The sequence below is a fragment of the Thamnophis elegans genome, chromosome 4 (assembly GCF_009769535.1).
Source record: "Thamnophis elegans isolate rThaEle1 chromosome 4, rThaEle1.pri, whole genome shotgun sequence".
NCBI lineage: Eukaryota > Metazoa > Chordata > Lepidosauria > Squamata > Colubridae > Thamnophis > Thamnophis elegans.
Genome location: NC_045544.1, coordinates 11,470,204 through 11,489,679, shown reverse-complemented (window position 1 = coordinate 11,489,679; position 19,476 = coordinate 11,470,204). Strand labels below are relative to the sequence as shown.

The 19,476-nt window shown below is 37.7% G+C and overlaps 1 protein-coding gene across 1 annotated transcript in view; it reads right to left on the bottom strand.

Moving 5' to 3' along the window:
* ADGRB3 (adhesion G protein-coupled receptor B3) overlaps positions 1–19,476 on the bottom strand; it is a 556,344-nt gene that overhangs the window by 374,654 nt on the left and 162,214 nt on the right. The window contains exons 3-5 of the mRNA XM_032214959.1: positions 17,121–17,282; positions 8,529–8,693; positions 3,099–3,263 (exon numbers count right to left, since the gene is read on the bottom strand). Of these exons, the coding sequence (XP_032070850.1) occupies positions 3,099–3,263; positions 8,529–8,693; positions 17,121–17,282 (492 nt within the window). The remainder of the gene's footprint in view (positions 1–3,098; positions 3,264–8,528; positions 8,694–17,120; positions 17,283–19,476) is intronic.

The window sequence follows — 19,476 nt, the reverse complement described above, 5'->3', positions numbered from 1 at the left end:
TAGCTTATTATGCAATAATTCTTTTAAAGAGCAATTAAAAGCTGCCAGTCTCCAGGATTAAGAGACATTCCAGAAAGATCATTTAAAGTTTCTGAACTTTGAAATACTTCAGCAATATACTGTTATTACAAAACGATTCCCTTAACAGATTAAACTTCAGCCCACATTTCTTCTGGGACAGGTATGACTGCATGTAGAAAATGAGTTTAAATGTGCCTTTCTTTTTCTCATATTCTTTTTCTTTTACAAAAGTCTGTTCTATAAATATATACGAGCAGCCTTCAAAAAGTGGTAAATAGAATTTCTTCCTATACATTTTCTCTCTTTTTTAACCTCATGCAGAAGATGATTTTAAAACTGCTATAAACAACATTAAACTGTAAAGAAGCAACGACAAAAAGGATGCAGCTTATATATGGGAAAAGGGAAATCCCCCCTTAAAATGAACATGGTGATAACAAAGACATCCATGTTGTTGGGTTGGAAACAATATGGAGGAGGTTTACTGTGTGTTCCCCTTGGATTTCTTTTCTCACCCAAATTCTCAGCCTGGTCTACAGTCCTAGAGTGATATGGTCTCATTCAAAACCAGTGGTGGGTTTCAAATAATTTAACAACCGGTTCTCTGCCCTAATGACCAGCAGGGTAGATGGGGCTTGGTGGTCATGTGATTGGGTGGGCATGGCCAACTCAACATCACTCACGTTGATGGGCGTTTCACCTTAGCTGTTACAATGTAATAAGGGCTAACCAGAGAGGCAGTTTCTGTAAGCAGGGTAGGCTAGAAACACCACCAGAACGTTTCCTTCCTGCCTTCCTTACAGGATTAGCCCTGTAAAGTGGGAAAAAATACAAAATGAGATTTCTTCCAACAACCGGTTCTCCGAACTGCTTAGAAAGTTACCAACCGGTTCTCCCAAATAGGTGCGAACTGGCTGAATCCCACCACTGTTCAAAACCTAATCAAGTCAGACTCTGCTAAACTTTCCTCATGGTTAGCCGAATCCAGCTTGGTGCAGCTCCCTGCTATAAATTAGTCTTAATAAGCCACTTAGGGCTTTAGAAGGCCAGAGTTTTTCAAGTATGCCCAAAGGTTGGACCAAGAGCCAATGCAACCACTTTAACTTTGATGATATATATGTTTTCAGCACTTGGCCCAGGTAAACAAGGTTACTGTATCTTTGGCATTAGCGGTATCTGCTGAATAGTTTTCCATTTCTTTTCTTACTAGTTATATGTACTGACTTTACAGTGGTAGAGACTAACTTGATTCTGCACCTAATAACGGCAGCAAGACTGTTGGTGGCGCAATACTGGAAGAAGGAAGACCGGCCTACAACTCAAGAATGGACATTGAAAGTTACAAACTTAGCCGAGATGGCTAAAATATCAGCATATCTTAAAGATCACTCAAATGAGAGATACAAATGAGACTGGAAAAAATGGATTGACTATATACAAAATAAATACGGGACCAAGAAATTCCAGTTAGCCTATGCTTAAGATCAGAAATGATTTAAATTGTTTAAAGTTAGCTCAGCAAGAAGAAGCTAAGATCAATGTAGAGATGTCATTAATTTCTTTTTTCTCAATAGATTTTAGACTGTGTTTGTTAAAAATCCATACCGTGTACGGGTTCTGGGAAGTCGGGGGGGGAGGAGGGGGGTTACGGGGAGGGTGGAGGGAGGGAGGGGTATACATTAGGCTAGACAAGAATTTGGTGGTAAACTAGAACTATTTTGAATAGTTTTCCATGTATTTCAGCTGGCTCGAGAAACAAGTCTCCTTTGGAAGTTGGGCTCCAACTCCCAGCAGAGTTAGCCAGCTTAATCATTGTTGGGAGTTGTACAGTAGTAATTTTTGGATTGCATCTTTCTCTTTCACCAGAGTAATCTAAACAAGACATTAACAAGATATTAACTACTTTAAAGTAATCTAAACAGTATATCATCTGATGGATAACTATACCAAGATATCTGTGTCCGCAAGGTTTTGCAGCAGGTGCATATTCAATATCTCAAACTGTAGTCTAATCAAAATGAGGCATTTCATTATTATGGGTCTTGTTCAGTGGTGGGTTTCAAAAATTGTTCGAACCTATTCTGTGGGTGTGGCCTCCTTTGTGGGAGTGGCTTGCTGCCCATGTGACCGGATGGGAGTGGCTTGCCGCCCATGTGACCGGATATGAAGATGCCGACGACACTTGTCAGAACCACCTTAAATTGCCTCACACACAGCACTGGCATGCATAAGAATATGATGTAAACTTGTTTTTTAAAAGGCATCTTTGGTTTGCGTTAAAACAACTTCAATACATGCAATATTATGATTGCACCACAAACGCAGTAGTCATCCTTACCTTTCACAGAGGCACTGAGTCTTATAAATAGGAGCATGATAGTGTAGAATAATCATATCCAAGGACCAGTGGTGGGTTTCAAAATTTTTTGGAACCTCTTCTGTAGGTGTGGCCTGATTTCCGGGTCCCATGGTAGAACCTCTTCTAACCGGTTCGGTAGATTTGACGAACTGGTTCTACCGAATAGGTGCGAACTGGTAGGAACCCACCTCTGGTCTTGTTGAAGCATTCTTAAATTCAGGCCCTATAACTTGTCATTCCCCCTTCCACTATTTTAACACTGCTATTCATTCATTCATGTCCCACCTTTATTATTCTTACAAATAACTCAAGCTAGTGAACATATGCAAGATACCTTCCTCTTCCTATTTGCCCCATAACAACAACACTGTGAGGTGAGTTGGGCTGAGAAAGAATGGTTTTATGTTCACTATTTGCTATCCCCCAGTATTCTAAAAATGAATACAAATGAGCAGAAGGGGGGAAAATGATGTTGTCGTGTATTAAACGTGAAGCAGGAATTTTAGCCAAGGACAGGAATGGAAGACCCAGTTCAATTGCCCAGATCACAGGTTGGAAACTGCTCAAAAGCATAATAGATAATCTGGTACCCCCAACAACATCTCTTGTATCCCCAACAATATCTTTCTGTGGCATCCCAGACTGTTCAGAGAATAAAGGATAATACCCAATCTTTTCCAACCCCCATATAAGAAGGGATTGAGAGAAGGTAATGTACCTGTACATTCAGAGTTGTAGCATTCCCTGCTTTCTGCCCATGGACCTCTGCACTCAGAGCCCCCATGTGCTGCCGCTGTGCATTGTCGACTTCTCTGCTGTGTGCCATTGGAGCAGGTCACCGAGCATTGACTCCAAGTACTCCACTCTTGCCACTGTCCATCAACTGTTGCAACAGAGCAAAATAGAAATGAAAACCATTTGCCTTATAGGACCCAGAGAGTTTCTTTTTTGACTATAAATTTACATTTGGAATTGAGCGCAGCAGGACTTTTTTGTATCATGAGTTTAATATTTATTCATATTTATTTTTTTAATTTATTTTTTTATTTTTATTACATAAAGCACACATACACACAATAATAAAATAAAACATACACACACACACACACATAGACAAAAAAAACCCATCATCACATACAGCATGTCATTTGGTTACAGGTGTTTTAACATTTATCATTCTTATACATTTATTATTTCATTTGATAGCTTATAATATACTGTTTGGGTTGCTTTATTTACCATCCCTTCCTCCTGTTGTAACACCACCTTATTTTCCCTTTCTTTTCTCCCTCTCTCCCTTCTCTAGTTTCTTCCTTCCTCCTCTCCTTTCCCTTCCTTCTTCCTGTACCTTTCTCCTACTCCCGTTCTTCCTCTTCCCCTTCCTACCCTCTCTCCTCCTCCTTTCCCTCCTCCTCTCCTTACCTCTTTCTTTTCACCCTCTCTCCCTTCTCTACTTTCTTCCTTCCTCCTCTCCTTCCCCTTCCTTCTTCCCTTACCTCTCCTTTGCTCCTGCTCTTCCTCTTTCCCTTCCTACTCTTTCTCCTTCCTTTTCTTTCCCTTCCATCCACCTTTCCCTTTCTCCCTCCCTCCCTTCTCTACTTTCCTCCTTCCTCCTCTCCTTCCCCTTCCTTCTTCCCGTACCTTTCTCCTACTCCTGTTCTTCCTCTTCCCCTTTCTACCCTCTCTCCTCCTCTTTCTCTCCATTCCATCCTCCTCTCCTTACCTATTCATATTTATTGATGATAATGATAACTTTGTTCTAGATCAGGGATCACCAAACTCCCCCCCCCCTCAGTCCATGGACTGGCACCATACCAGCAAACAAACAAGGAAAGATCTATCCACAGGATACAGCAGCACATGAAACCACGTCCCCTCTGGTCCCCAGAAAAACCTCTCTCCACGGAACCAGTCCCTGGTGCTCAAAGGATTGGAGCTATTCTAGATACTTTCACTCATAACCTGTACAGATATCCCTGGGATTTAGAAAGCCCTGTTTACGGATGATCCATATTTAAGAATGGAACCTATTGTAGCAAAATTTGAGCTAAATACACAATATTTCAGGTTAAATACACAATGCTTCGAGTTCAAAACTACTTATTCAATACGATGCAATAATACTGTCCCAGTTTTACATACAAAGGCAACTTAAGGGCAGACCTTGGGAATGGGAATTAACTAGTTCTTAAACTTGGACTACATGCAGCCGCTTAACATTTGCTAGCCTCTACTTCATTCGGATGCTACTTTTGGTTTCCAGAAGGTGTGGTGTTGGATAAGTGTAGGAGTCCTTTCTTATTCATTTCTCGTCAGAACTGATGGCCAAGTATCTCTTCAGAGGGATGGGCTATGCTTCAGATTTAACTCAGAAGGCATGCTTTAGAAAGTCCAGGATTGTGAATGCAGCACCTATTTGAGACATATTAAACACACCACATCTGTTTTCATAGGCAGGTGCTTTGTTCACGCTCCCTCTTGTTCTATAGCATCTCTTCTGAACCTAAACTGAAGCACTGCAGAGCACTTGTGCCTTGAAATTTATAACTTCCTATTCAATTGTATTCCAAATTCACAAGTAAATGGGGATGCTCCGGGTGAAGCAGAAGACAGTACCCAATGAAAGAGCCAGCAGAGGCATCAAGAGTAACATTTTGAATATGACAAGCAAATGACTGGTTGTTCCCCAGCTCCCTATGTGAAAAGCACAAGAGCTTCTGTCACAACGAGCTATACATCTACCTAAGCATAGGGTGGTACTGTCTCATACCAAAGACTTGATTTATGGCAAATGGCCAAAATAGATTTACTTAGGGATTTAATCAATGGCACTAGATGTTATACATTAAGTGCCTCTGATTAAATCCCTAAGCAAATCTATTTTGGCCACTTGCAATAAATAAAGTCTTTGATATGAAGCATATAGCCTAAGGAGTACCTCTAAGCAGTTCTGGAGCCTTATAACATTTTTTTGTTCCAAATAAAGTATGCATGAAGCATGTCACTGATCACTGATCCCCTACTGGACAAGAGTAAGGTAAAATGCTCTTTCAGGTGCAATAAGGCAAAATATGATTAGAGGGCCTGAAGGTATGTTTGTACTACAATTGCAAATGCCATTCCCATTAAGAAAGATGACATGGGAACAAATTAAAATGTGATATTTACTCAAAGATATAAAATATTTGTACTTTATCCAAATACTAAGCTCTTTCCTCATTTATGTTAATCATGGAGACTTAAGTGGTTGGGCATAATAACTCTGGATAAGTGGAAAGGCTCAGGCAGTTTACACAGTATCATTCTGAAAAGAGAACTATGAGAATTGTATTGTATTGTATTGTATTGTATTGTATTGTATTGTATTGTATTGTATTGTATTGTATTTAATGGATTTATAGGCCGCCCAATCCCGGAGGACTACGGGTGGCTTACAGAAGAAGTAAATTATAAAAAATAAAGTATTAAAAAAACAGAGAAGACAGATTAAAACCTCATCATGCACCACACAGTTCACAGACAGACCATATAGTGCAGTGGTGGGTTGCAGGCGGTACGCCCCAGTACGGGCGTACCGGAGCCTGCCTGGAGCAGCGGATACCGTTCCGGTATGGTGCACCGCAGGGCCCACCCATCGCTCGAGCTTCTTACCGGTCTTTTAAGTCTTCAGCACTTCCTCACACGTGCATGGCACATACAGCACCTGTGCGACACTCCATTGAGCAGCTGGAGTGTCGTGAAGGCTCATGGAGGTGCTAAGATGCAGGCGTGTGCTGCATGTGTGTGCGTGCACTGCGCACGTCCATGTGGACACTGCCGGGGCCTTTCCAACCGTACCGGTTGGAACAGGATCCGGAACCCACCATTGATATAGTGATAAGACATGTCCCAATCTCTGGTCTCATCCTTGGAAGTGCATTTTAATTATAAAATAATAGAAAACGATAGTAACTAGGTGAATGCAGGCTTTTATTTTCTATTAAGAAAGTCTCCCAAATAACCAACAGACTGTAGACATCTGTGGTGGACTAAATTCTACTTTCCCGGACTAGAAAACTAAAACAAAAACAAAACCCTATCCAAATAAATGTATCTATTAAGTCTATTTTGTAGCTTTATACAAGGGTGACATTGTATAAACATCAGCTGTCATTTATTCCTAGTTCAACGCCACTGTGGAATGATATTACAAGAAAGGTGACAAGCTAAATAATGAACTCAGAACATAACATTATTTAGGAGATATGATTATACTTTGAGAAATCGGTTGAAATGAATAATTAATGGGCCACCCAACGTTTGTACTACATTGTTCTCTTTATACTTTATTCGTGTCTCCTTATGCTGTGTCTGTTAAATGGTTATGGTGGTGCTCTATCACATGATATTTTTGAACTGAAGGGATTATTGCTACCAATGCTTAATAGTATTAACTACTTAAACTACATCATTTCAAGAGCACTCTTATAAATATCGCCTTTACTTTTTTTTTATTCTGTTTTCCTTCAGGGGAAAATCACTGGGGCAGTAAAACACAGAGATGAGATTTTCTCCCTAATAGCTCATTCCCAAAACAACACATGCTGAGATGCATATATGGATACAGCTAACCATCCTACTCATCAGTACATCGGTATTCAGAGTTGTCATAGATTTCACTTAAATAATCATTTAATTTGAATCCCTTCAGAAGGGTTCTCTGCTTCCATTTCCGTAACATGCCTCACATCCAAACACATTGAATGCTGTAACTGAATAATATTTAATACACACCAAATGGATTAACATCTAGATTATTGATAATATCTGATAGAAATAGACTAATGCAGAGTTTTAAAATAATGTTAGTATGAAAAGTGTGCCTGGATAATACACTGGGTAGTATGAAAAAAGAAATGTTTCTTACCTGACCATTCCTAAAATGGTCATTATTGCTATTAGATTCAGCATCATCTACTTAACCTTACATTTTGCCCCAAAAGCAACCACAATATTTCTGTTGTAAATAGCAACAGCAATAGCACTTAGACTTATATACTGCCTTAAAGTTATTTTACAGCCCTCTTTAATCAGTTTACAGAGTTAGCCTATTGCCCCAAACAATCTGGGTCCTCATTTTACCCACCTCGGAAGAATGGAGTCAACCTTGAACCTGGTCAGATTTGATCTGCCAAATTGCAGGCAGCCGGCAGGCAGCAGAAGTAGCCTGCAGTACTGCACTCTAACCACTGTAATCTAATTAATTTATTAATGTATTAATAAATCTATCTATTATTTATTAATCCAAGATCCAAGAGGGGCTTTGTGCAAAACTATAGGTATTTTTGACTTTGTTGGAAATTCTGTTATATGTTATTTTATAAATTGCTCAAATGTATTTCTGCTACTCCACCATCCGACAGTCCTTCCCATGCATATGCTAACTGCGTTCACAATACGTGGTTAGCTAAACAATGGTTTACTGAAGAAACCAAACAGAGCAGGTTTATTAAACAAATTACCGGTAGCTATTCACATTTTAGTCTTTCTATTCAAGGAAGCAGAGGAATCACTGGAAGACTTGGATAGAGCTGCCTTTCTGACAATAGCATTTTTGTACACAGGGGATTGTTACTGGATTAGAAAGCCATTCTTGTTCTGAGTTTTCATTTTTCATTCATATACCATGGATCCCTTTAGTCTTTTTTGGAGAGCATTTAATGCCTAGCTATCTTCCTTTCCCAAGGATGGATTTGTATTGATTTGGGACAAGGGATCTGGTGGAAGCTGATAAAAGCCTTGACATTTGTGTCCTTGGAGTCTCAATTTGAGTTCTCACTGTGCCTTCCCAAGGATTGCCAAGCATGTGATTTTAAGGTCCAAGAAGCACAAAATGGTTTTCAGGACAAAGATAAGGTTGCTTGTCCAACACTAACCATATGTATTAATCAATTCTCCAGTTTACTCCAGTAATGAATCCTTCATGCAATTTTTAGGCTGTAAGTGTAGAAAATGACAAAAGTAGGCCACAGAGGAAGGATGGGGGAGAGAGAGAATGAGAGGGGGGAGAGGGAGAAGGAGGGAGGGGGAGAGAGGGACAGGGAAGGAAAAGGAGGGAGGGAGAGAGAGACCTCATAAGCAAAACAACAGTTTTTCTGTGCATGCTCACCCGGGCACAGGGCAATATTGCAAGGCTTATGCTGTGTTTCAGGTCCGTCACACGATCTTCCCCCATACTGAGGAGGTGTACACGACCTTGTTCTAGTTCTTTGGCCTCGACCACATGTGAATGAGCACAAGCTCCAAGGTGACCATTCCTCCCAAACTCCATGTACTGTAATAAAGCAAAGAGGCTTTACAAAGAAAAAAAAAACCCACCAGTAACAAAATGAATTCAAAAACAAACAGAGGAAATGATAAGAGGCATTTGGCCAACATCAATGAGATAAAGAAAAGCAATCCCACCATTTACAAATATCGATTAATGGCTCTTAGAGAGCACGCTAGTACTGGATAGAAGAAAGCTCTCTTGAACACTGATCATTAAGCCAACTCAGGACTCCAGAATTAATGTTATCCAAAGGAAATCTAATTTAATATACTGTGGATCGTATAGGTTTGAAATATGGACAGAGTCATAGCCTCTGAATTTAGTTTAGAGAGCTATGAGAATCATAGACAACCAACAACTTCATGAATGCCATTAACTTTAATAAATTTCAACGAAGACAGCAGATCTACATGCCAAAGTAATTCTAGACATATAATCGAGTTTTCCTCTAGAAAGGAATGTATCAATATTATCATTAAACAGTTTCAAGGATGTGGTGTTTCACCTTATGTTTGAAATAGATTAATAACACATAACTTCTACTAATGACCAGGAATAAATAAATAGTAACATTCATATATAAGTGCTCTTAGAACAATAACAGTCTGATAACACAGGCTTCTTTAATATAGCCTTAATAGTCATTTCATACTATAAAATCATAATGACATAATGCATATTTTGTAACAGTATGTTGAACAGTACAGAAGATTGATTATCATCAGATAGATGGATGAGCATGAAATTTACGCCATCAAGTGTTTCATCTTAATATAAATGTGAACTAATTGATCTTTGAGTAGGTTATGCAAAATGGAGGGAATACTTAAATATTTATTAATGTATGACACTTTTCAAAACTGGATTTTCCCAGCCAAAATAAAATGCCTCAAAAAAACAGATGACAATAAAATTAATATCATTTCTTTATTTTGTAAAAGTTCAAAGCATGACCAAGGTGTGCCATAAAATAGTCCTAAAGTGGTTCCACTCTAAGGTATCTCTTTATAACAAAACATTGTCTATTTATCAAGCTTAAATTATGAATTATTTTCTTATTTCCAGCTTCAACACTAAATTTCATTTGCTTGTGTTCATATACAAATGGCACATTTATTCCTCGATTGCTGATGTTTCTGCTTTGCTCCAAATAGTTCTGAGAATTTGTATTATGAAACCAATTAACATAGCCAAGAGAAGTCATCGTAAGTCCAATTATAATGGGACAAATATTAGGTCTCAGCAAGAAATAGATATATACCTGGTTTGCACTCTTTCAAAATGCAGAGTAAAAGCTCACAAGTGAATGCCACAACAAAAATGTTGTTCAGAGGTTGAAGCAGAGGTGGGTTCCTACCGGTTCGCACTGGTTCGATAGAACCGGTTCGTCAAATCTACCGAACCGGTTAGAAGAGGTTTCACCAGTGGACCTGGAAAGCAGGCCACACCTACAGAAGAGGTTCCACCACTGGGTTGAAGGTATTTTTCTCTCCAACTTACCAGTTTTCTAAATCTAGGAGTTTTAGTCAATAGGCAGGAGTGTCCTATATCGTAAAGGTTAATCTACATGTTTTTGATTGATTGATTGATTGATTGATTGATTAGTTATGCTATACTATATTATAATACTGATTTATCATACTCTGCTAAAAAGGAACAAAAGGCATGATTAAAGCATCAGCTACCCATTTAGTGTTATACTTTCTTTTCATTGTAGTTAAACTATAAATGAAATAGAAGTTCTGAGTTCTATTTGGAGCCAATCAAGAGAAGCAGGACAAAAGTGCTTGAAGCTAATTGTTCAAACTTAAACAGAAGTGTAGGCTAATACAATTTAGGTGGAACAACAAGATATTTTTTTTTGCTAGCCTTGGACCTGTCAGGCAGTCTTTGTCTATTAGCAATAAAGTATAACTGAAAGCTTTCCAAATAAAGTTCAGGATGCCTGCAGCTGATCAATAGTAACATCAGCCGAAAAATATATGTGTGGGAATAAACCAACATAATGTTAGTAGTTATTGAGTTTGTTTTCCTACTCAATAAATGGAGTTGAGTTACTTCCAGTCATAAATTCTGGAGACTTTAGTATTTCATTATTGTTTTGTCTGAATTATACCTTGAAAAACATGGTGCTCATGTCACTAGACATGTAAATGAGCAGAGAATGTAAAATACTATCCTAGTGTATACTTTCGTGGGAGGCATTTCAGTTATAAGTTCAGATGTCTCAATGTCCCCAGCCAAAATCCCTCTTCTTTTAACCTAGTGCATTTTATTCTTTCCATAACTGCTTTCATTCACTCTGAGGACAAGAAGGAATTTATTGTTGTTCTAATAAGTTCAATAAATGCAATCAGGTTTGAACATTAATGAAGCTGGTTTGCCTTTAAGTGTACTAATCTAATTAATACCTTTTTTTTCAAAGGCATGATTGCAGTATTTGGCTTTCAAATAATGATTTAGATAATTAGTAAATGAAATAATGAACTTCATAATTATCTCTCCAGCCATGTGAAATCCTTCAGTCTCTATAAAATATGTTGGCATTTATTTTAAGTATTCAGTTCTAAAAACTATTGCATAAGCTGTGCCAAGGATTCCATTTTTCTGAATGAGAAGCAGCAATTCAAGTTTTTTTTAAAAAAAATTGCAGCTATAAAAGTTGGTCTAATTCAATTCTACAATCAGACAGTTTGAAGTATCCAACTGCAACAAGATACAGAATTTTTTTTAGCAAAGTGGAGCTCCAATTTCAAGCAAAGAGGGCTTGAAAAGGTTTCTGCTAAAAATATGTTACACAACAGGAGGAGGAAAGACCAAATTCATAACCCTCTTCTGATTGGATTATCTTAAGCATTTTAGAAATGATTGCAAAGTTAAGACTGGTATAACTGTATCTGATAAGATTAAAAAGTGGCTAGGAGGGATTAACAATTGAAGAGCAAAAGGGATATAGGATACTTCCCACACCAAGCATTCATCATTTTCTTGTGATGCTTTTAAATTGTATTGTGAAAGATCTATTTCTCCCAGAGTCACTGTAAGTCAATAATACCTTCCATTTTAATTGATTTTCATTTCAATTTACCAATGTATGTTCAACATACAATGTATGTCCTATATGGAGAAAAGCCACTTAGAGACTCTGACAAATCTAAGAGCATGGAAGCTCTCTTTTCCAACCTCATGTATGAAGTCCCTCCATCTAGGTAACTTCAAGCAATACATTTGATTTTAGATGGAGATTAATGTTATAAAGAAATTTCTGGTTTTTATTGCGTATCAAGCCCATATTTAATTAGCATTAGCCATTATTGAGTTTGGTGTGACATAAACCATGGTTAACTGAAAAGGTGAAACCTGCCGAAGTTTGTAATAATTAGTTATAATTCACTTATATAAACATCTCCATTAATCCCATTTAAACAACAGGAATCTCAACAGAAACAGCAGATGAAAATCTGGATTCCTTCAGATTTCTTCCCCAATATTCTGTGCAAACATGCAGGACCATCAGCAATTATTTTTTTTTAAAAATTATTTTATGTCACTCACTTCTATATCAGAATGCAATCTTGCAAAGAGTTTTCACTTAATTTAATCATACTTACTTTGGAATGAACATGTATAGGATTGCACAAGAGGTATGTATACAAAGCAGCTCAGACTCCAAATGGCTCAAGTCTGAAGTATGTGAATTTTAGTTTTTGTGTGTCCTGGTTTGCTTGGAACACAAAACACAATGCAAGTGTGTCAATTGTACCATGCTGTTTCAAGCGAAGTCACTGGAAGTTGTCTTGCCTGCAGTGGTTTATTGGAGAGATATCTTTTGAACTGTTTTTTTCCTGCACCAGGAGTGGTCATTCCACTCTTGCAATTTGCTTAAAATAAAGGGAGTAAGTTGGGAGTGAAGCTTTGCAGGGAAGCAGTGGGCATCCCAAAGAATGAACTCATGAGCAGCGCGCTTTGTGGGTCCTCCTAGTTCTTCTCTTGCAATACCTTGTCTGCCTAACTAGAAAGTAAGGACTGCTTTCTTGGGTGGAAGGGGTGGGGGTGTTAGAGTACATTTCTATATGGATGTTGGGATTCTTGTGCATGTGTGTTCTTAAAAACAAAACAGGGGGGCGCAGAGCCTGGATGCCGTGACAAGACAACGTGCGATCTCAAAGCTCTGAGATCGCACTCGATACTTTTATTGCTGGGGGGGTTCCAACGGACCTAAATCATCCCAAAGAGATGGTGAACAGGAAGATTACATCTTGCTGATCTCGGGGATATTGCAAAATCTCCGAGAAAAGGAAGTCTAAAGTCTTCTGCTGGCAGTAAAAATTCCAGTCTTTCAAGGCTGACAAAGTCAGGGCAATATGGAGAAGTGTTAAGCTGGGAAGAAACTTGTATTGTTTAAAAACAAAACAGGAAGAACATGCAGGAACATATAAAACAGGAAGAAAATACTAACACTGGACATCATTGCTTTGATTAGTCTCCTGGGCTGAAGAATGTGGATGGAAAGAGAGTGTAAATCTTCATCTTCAAAAGCACACTTCATCTTCAAATAACAGATGAAGAACTTCTGAAAACTCCATAAGACAAAGCAATATGCAGAAAGTGCTTATATACCTAAGCTTAGGTATGTTTGGTAGGCTGTTCAACACTGGCTTTTGTGTGTGTGTGTGCGTGTGTGTTTCTAATTTTGAAACATTTGAAAATGTAAAAAAAAAGAGAGTAATTCTAGCTGGCTGATTTGCTGAATTTTTAGGATTCATCATTGGACTTTGCTATACTTTCTGCCTTTTGATTGTAGAGACCTTTTGAAATGCGAAGGATTGTTGATTTAGTGTCTCAGCTAATGTGGGGAATATACTCCATCCATGTTTTATGGATTATTTTGCAAAAGGATGGCTGAGCTTGTTGCTTTGACTCATGTAAGAACTCTTTCTTCTGATCCTTTAGCACTTCAAGGGTAAAAAGAAGAGCTATCTTGTCACCATGTTTTGTGCATGACTCATGGTTATTCTTTGATTCTCTTTGACTCCTGAAGGGGTAAATGTAATTTGCAATTAGGAAGTAAAAGCTGGCAGTTGGGAAGAGAGGGATTTTAAAAAAATATACTTTATAGAATGGGCCACTCTCTTGAGCAATAGTCCTTCCTTCCTTCCTTCCTTCCTTCCTTCCTTCCTTCCTTCCCTCCCTCCCTCCCTCCCTCCCTCCCTCCCTCCCTCCCTCCCTCCCTCCCTCCTCTTCCTCATGAATAGGAATAAATGTTTGCCATCCCTATCAAGTAAGAGATGTAAAATAGGATTATATTTTTAAAAGGCTTGTTTTAAAACTTTTTTTTTAAAGAAAATTGTGTGAGTATGGCTAGGTTGTTTTGTTTTGTTTTTTTCCTGGATGTCCTTCTGCCCTAGAGATCCTTTAAGGGGAATTGAAACTGAAATATTAATGGGTAAATTAAAAGAATCTGGTGCATTAGCAGGTTTCAAAATTAATAAACAAATCTTAACAAAAAAAATTGAAAACAGAAGACCAAAATGTACTATGAATTAAATGGGTTTTAAATTGAGAAGAAGGTAAAATATTTAGGCATCAGTATGACAAATATGAATTGTATGTCATTTCAGATAACTATGTTAAGGAATGGAATTAAGTTTAAAATGAATGTTAAAATGGGAAAAAACTACAACAATCATTGCTCGGGGGAATTTCCTCGGATAAAAGTGGAAGTTTTGTCTAGAATGATGTTTTGTTTCAGGTAATACATGTTTTGATAACTGGTGCACCACTGATGCAACAATGGCAAGAGAATGTAACTAAATGTGTGTGGCAGGAAGAAAAATAGCATGAGTTAAATTTACAAGTTGTAAAGAAAAGAAGAAGGCTGGATTTATCTGATTTTAAATTGTATTTTGTAGCTTGCTGTTTGGTGTGGATGAAACAATGGGTATAGCTGAGAAATAGAAGACTTTGGAGTTAGAAGGACATGACCCGATATTTGGGTAGCATGAACATTTCTGACACAACGAAGTGAAAGTTAATATGGATTTTAAAAATGATTATGTTAGATGTGCCATATTGAGAATATGGACTAGACAAACCCACAAATCCTAAAACATCTCTGTGGCCCTCAGCATAAGGAGCATTTTATAGACCAGAAAAAATAGAAGTGTATGCCTAACTAATTGTGAGAATTTTGTCAAGGGCAATGTGAAATAAAATCAAGAGAATTGATGGCAGGGGAAATAGTTGCCAATGGTCCTTTTATTTACAATCGTTAGAAAGATTTAAAGTAGACAAATGAATTCATGGTTTCAACATTGTAAGACTGAGTTTGAGATAAGTTGTATATAAATGATGGACTGCTAAAATATAGAAATTTTATAGAAACTGAAATAGAAAAAGAAGAGATATGTATGATAAAGTAGGCTAAATTTTTGATTACAATAAACAGATGGAACAATGGGAAAATATAGGACTGAAATTTATATTATGTTATAATTTTAAAATATTTTTTTATAAATTGATGTACCATTGTTTAACATATAAAACCGTACTTCAAATTTAAATTGGAAATGAGAGCAACAAGAAGTGAAATTTTATCTTGTTTGGTAGACATGTTAAAAGCGATGTAAATACATACAATGATTCAGAGGGTTTTATACAATACAATAGCAGAGATGGAAGGGACCTTGGAGGTCTTCTAGTCCAACCCCCTGCCTAGGCAGGAAACCCTATACCATTTCAGACAAATGGCTAGCCAACATCTTCTTAAAGACTTCCAGTGTTGGGGCATTCACAACTTCTGGAGGCAAGCTGTTCCACGGATTAATTGTTCTAACTGTCAGAAATTTCTCCTCAGTTTTAAGTTGCTTCTCTCCTTGATTAGTTTAAAGATTTGAAAACAGATGTTTTTTTCTTTTGGAATTATTGGATAAACAATTGGAAAAGAACATGGAACTTTGTTTTTGTACATGATAACTGCAGCAAGATTACTGTATGCACAAAGAAGGAAAGATTCAGCACTACCCACAATAAAAGAATGGTTCGTAAAGATGGTGGAACTTGCTGAAATGGCTAAATTGACTTATTTTCAGAAAAAAAGAAAATATCTACATTTTTTCTTGGTTAATAAGAAATCTCTTGTAGAGTTTTTACATGAAACATTAAAAATGAATATGAGTAATGTTTTGATGATTAGCTAGGTTATATAAAGTTATGCTGTAACTATAGAATAAGGACAGATTTATCGTTGTACTTATAACTCTTGTAAAAAAGACCCAAACCTACTTCTCTGCATCTTTTTTTTCCTTTCTTTTTCTATTTTATTTTTATTTTTATTCCTCCTTACACTTTTAGATTTCCCTTGGATTTCTTCAATTTATCTTTTTTTTTTTGTTACTTTTTATTACTTTTTTATTAGTTTTATATTCTTTTAAAAATATTATATATGTTTGTATGTATGCATGCATGTAGGTATCTATATATATATATGTTTGAGCACGGCTATGGAAATTTGGGCCCCCATTTTTTTAAAGATTATCCAAAGTTGCTTTAGACATTGTGAATGGACATTTCTTTCTCTTAACCAAACACTTGCCTATTCATAGCACAAACCCACAATGCCCTTCAAATGAAAAATTACGATGGAGAACTTTGAATTCCATATAGGAGGCTGATTTTATAAGATTCTCTCTTGAATTGACTTCCAGAAATGTTCTACATGAGGAAGGTATATGAGAGGCTGGAGTAAGAAAGCTAGTCCCCTTTCTAGATATATTGAAGGCTAGAAGAGGGTTTAAGTTGCACAAACATAAGAAAATACTTAAAGATAAAAATATCTCTTTTTTAATCTCAAATTATGATTTGAGTTGCCACAACAGAGAACAACCAAATGGCCTCCGTTAGTTTAAATCAGGGGTAGTCAACCTTTTTATACCTACCGCCCACTTTTGTATCTCTGTTAGTAGTAAAATTTTCTAACCACCCACCGGTTCCACAGTAATGGTGATTTATAAAGTAGGGAAGTAACTTTATAAAATTTATAAAGCCGAGTTATAGCAAACCCCTACTGCCCACCATGAAAGCTGGAACGCCCACCAGTGGGTGGTAGGGACCAGGTTGACTACCATTGGTTTAAAACATTTCAGTTTCAGATTAAGAGAGTAAAATTAGAGAGTAAAACAAGTTCAATTATGTCTATAATTGTTGAGCTATTTTCCAAAATAAATACTGTAAGAATACTTTAAAATGTTGGAATGCAGAATATCCCCAAACAATGCATTGCTAGTTCCGAAATAAATTAATTTGAACCAATGACTAATCATTTAGGTAAGGTGCCTGCCACTAGCCATGTATAAAGAGTAGTGCTTCAAGTGGTTAGCATTCAACAGTTCAAAAATATCCACACATTCATTTATTGGCTGCTAACACTACCTGGACAGAGGGCAGTGTTATTGCAAACCCTTGATTCTCTTAAAGGGCCGCTGCAGTGTGTCCCGTAAGGTGATACACAAGTTCTTGTTCGCACCTGCGACCCTTGACCACAAGTAACTGAACATGTACTCCACTGGGCCCATTCTTCAGCACCAGATTCACCTGTATTCAAGACAATAAGCAAACATGAGTAAAATCATGAGTACACAGTCAGAGCTATACTTAAAAAAAAAAATAAGCAAAGCATAGTTAAGAAATTATTATTTTTTTTAAAAAAAGGATAGCCTATTTTTAAAATAAAAGCTCGCCTAAATTAAGCGTTTATGGGGGGGAAATATGCAATGAGTTAGAAAGAAAGTATATTTTCGAGGTAAAAAGAAAACCGGGTGGCAAGTGGCCTTAAGGAAACAAGCAAACCTAATCTTGTGTTTTAATTTATTTGTAGAATATTTGTAGTGTTTGCTAAATTGTAACAAAACAAAAATGCAAGGGGGATCTTAGAGTTGTTTATCTCTTTGTCAAAGAAACCGAGTGAGGCCATTTCTTCAAAAAATTGTGGGATAGGAAGGTGTTGTGGCCCAGCAGGAGCCGTTGGAGCTGCCACCAGATTCCGACAGCGAGGGACCCTATGAGTCGGCTCTGGAGGATGTGGAGGACCCTGGACAGGGTTCCGACTCCGAGCAGGGTACAGAAAGGCTGGTTGGCCACCAGGAAGCGCCTGAGCCTTGGACCAGTGGGGAGGAGACAAGGGCGAGTCATCCAGATGCCAGCAGTGAGTTGTTCCTGGATGCCCTGCAACGAAGAGCTAATAGGCATCAGGAAGAGTTGCACAGTTTACAGGAGGTAATTGCACTCAGCTGGTGGTCATTAGGCTCCTATCCAGACTATAAAAGGACTGCTTGTGCACATGCCCCTCTTGCAGAAGTCAACACAGGAATTAATGTCAGAGAACATTATCGTGAGCTTGGCAGGCTGGATTGCTGCCACAGCTTATCTGTGTTTATTGCTGCCCAAGCTTGTCTGTGCCGGTTTGCTGCCAAGGACCTGTCTGTCTGTTAATTAAATGCCGTAACTTATCTTTGGCTCGGAGTGTGTTGGTGTGGGACGAGGGCGGTCAGAACAGGAAGGTATGACTTTTATTGCCAATTGTGAGTGACAGCAGGAAGAGTTGCTTTAGTTTCTTGGCATGGGAAAGAATAACTTTCTCTCCCCGTTAGGACTAATATTAGCAAAATGATGACTGCCCACCATTTTGTATCAACCAATTGCCAAAGGCTTAGCATCATTCTGACAGGGTATATCTTGGAGAAATTTCCAAGAACAGTCTGCAGAGCAGCTTTCCCCAATGGGGTAGTGAGAAAAAAAGGAAGGGGGGAATCCATTTTCCCCAATAAAAAAACTTGCTTACATAGAAATCTTATTTATATAGCTTTCCATCTCACAAACAAGTAACTCTAGGTGGCATGGAACAAATTTGAGAAATGTTGGCTTAGGCATGAATGACTAAATGTGTCAGCCATGTGCAAGCGTAAAACTGTTAGATACAAAAGAACGATTAAATTATAACTGTTCCTTCAGTGTGAAGGTGCAGTGTTAGCAGAAAGAGACTTTTCTTAAATTTAAAGTATTCAATATGTGCTTTACTTTCAGACATAGTTACCTTTTTCTATTAAAAATTCCCTAGTCCAAACTTTATAATGCAGGAAGGGCAAGGCTATTGAATTGTAACAGCAAAAAAAAAAAAAAAAAAAAAGGCCAAGATGTTATGAGTGTGCTTCTGTGCTTCAGATTCAATTCTGAAAAGGTCTTTTAGTTCGCACAAGGATGGAAATGTACTACCTACCATAGCAGTTTTATCATTTCTGGGGTTCATGTGGCAGCTATGTGATTCCAGGGCTGCATTGAAGAGTGGTAGGCGGATAAAGCACTTTTTTCCTGAACTGTTTCTGAAGCCGTGCACATCCATTGCTCCTTTCCTCTATTATGCTTCTGAATCCTACCCAGTTTCAAATAAATACAAACTATTCTTTGTGCCCTAAAAAAATACCATTTTTTTAGACCAAGGGTTAAGCTCTAAGACTTTGAATGGCATGTAATGAGCCACATTCCAAAAAGTGGGTGGGGCAAAGCAAAGGAATAGATATATTCAGAACAAAACTTAATATGATTAAATATAAATCCAACTTAAGTTAAGCACAATCAGTACGTTAATGTTCCATAAACTGAACATTGTCTTATTTTGTCACCTTAAAAATAATACTCAGTAAATATATTTGAAGGGGGCCTTGCTTTGCAAAGATACAGATAGTCACTGCTCTTATCACGTTTCTGTCTTTCCACAAAAACAAAAAAAATG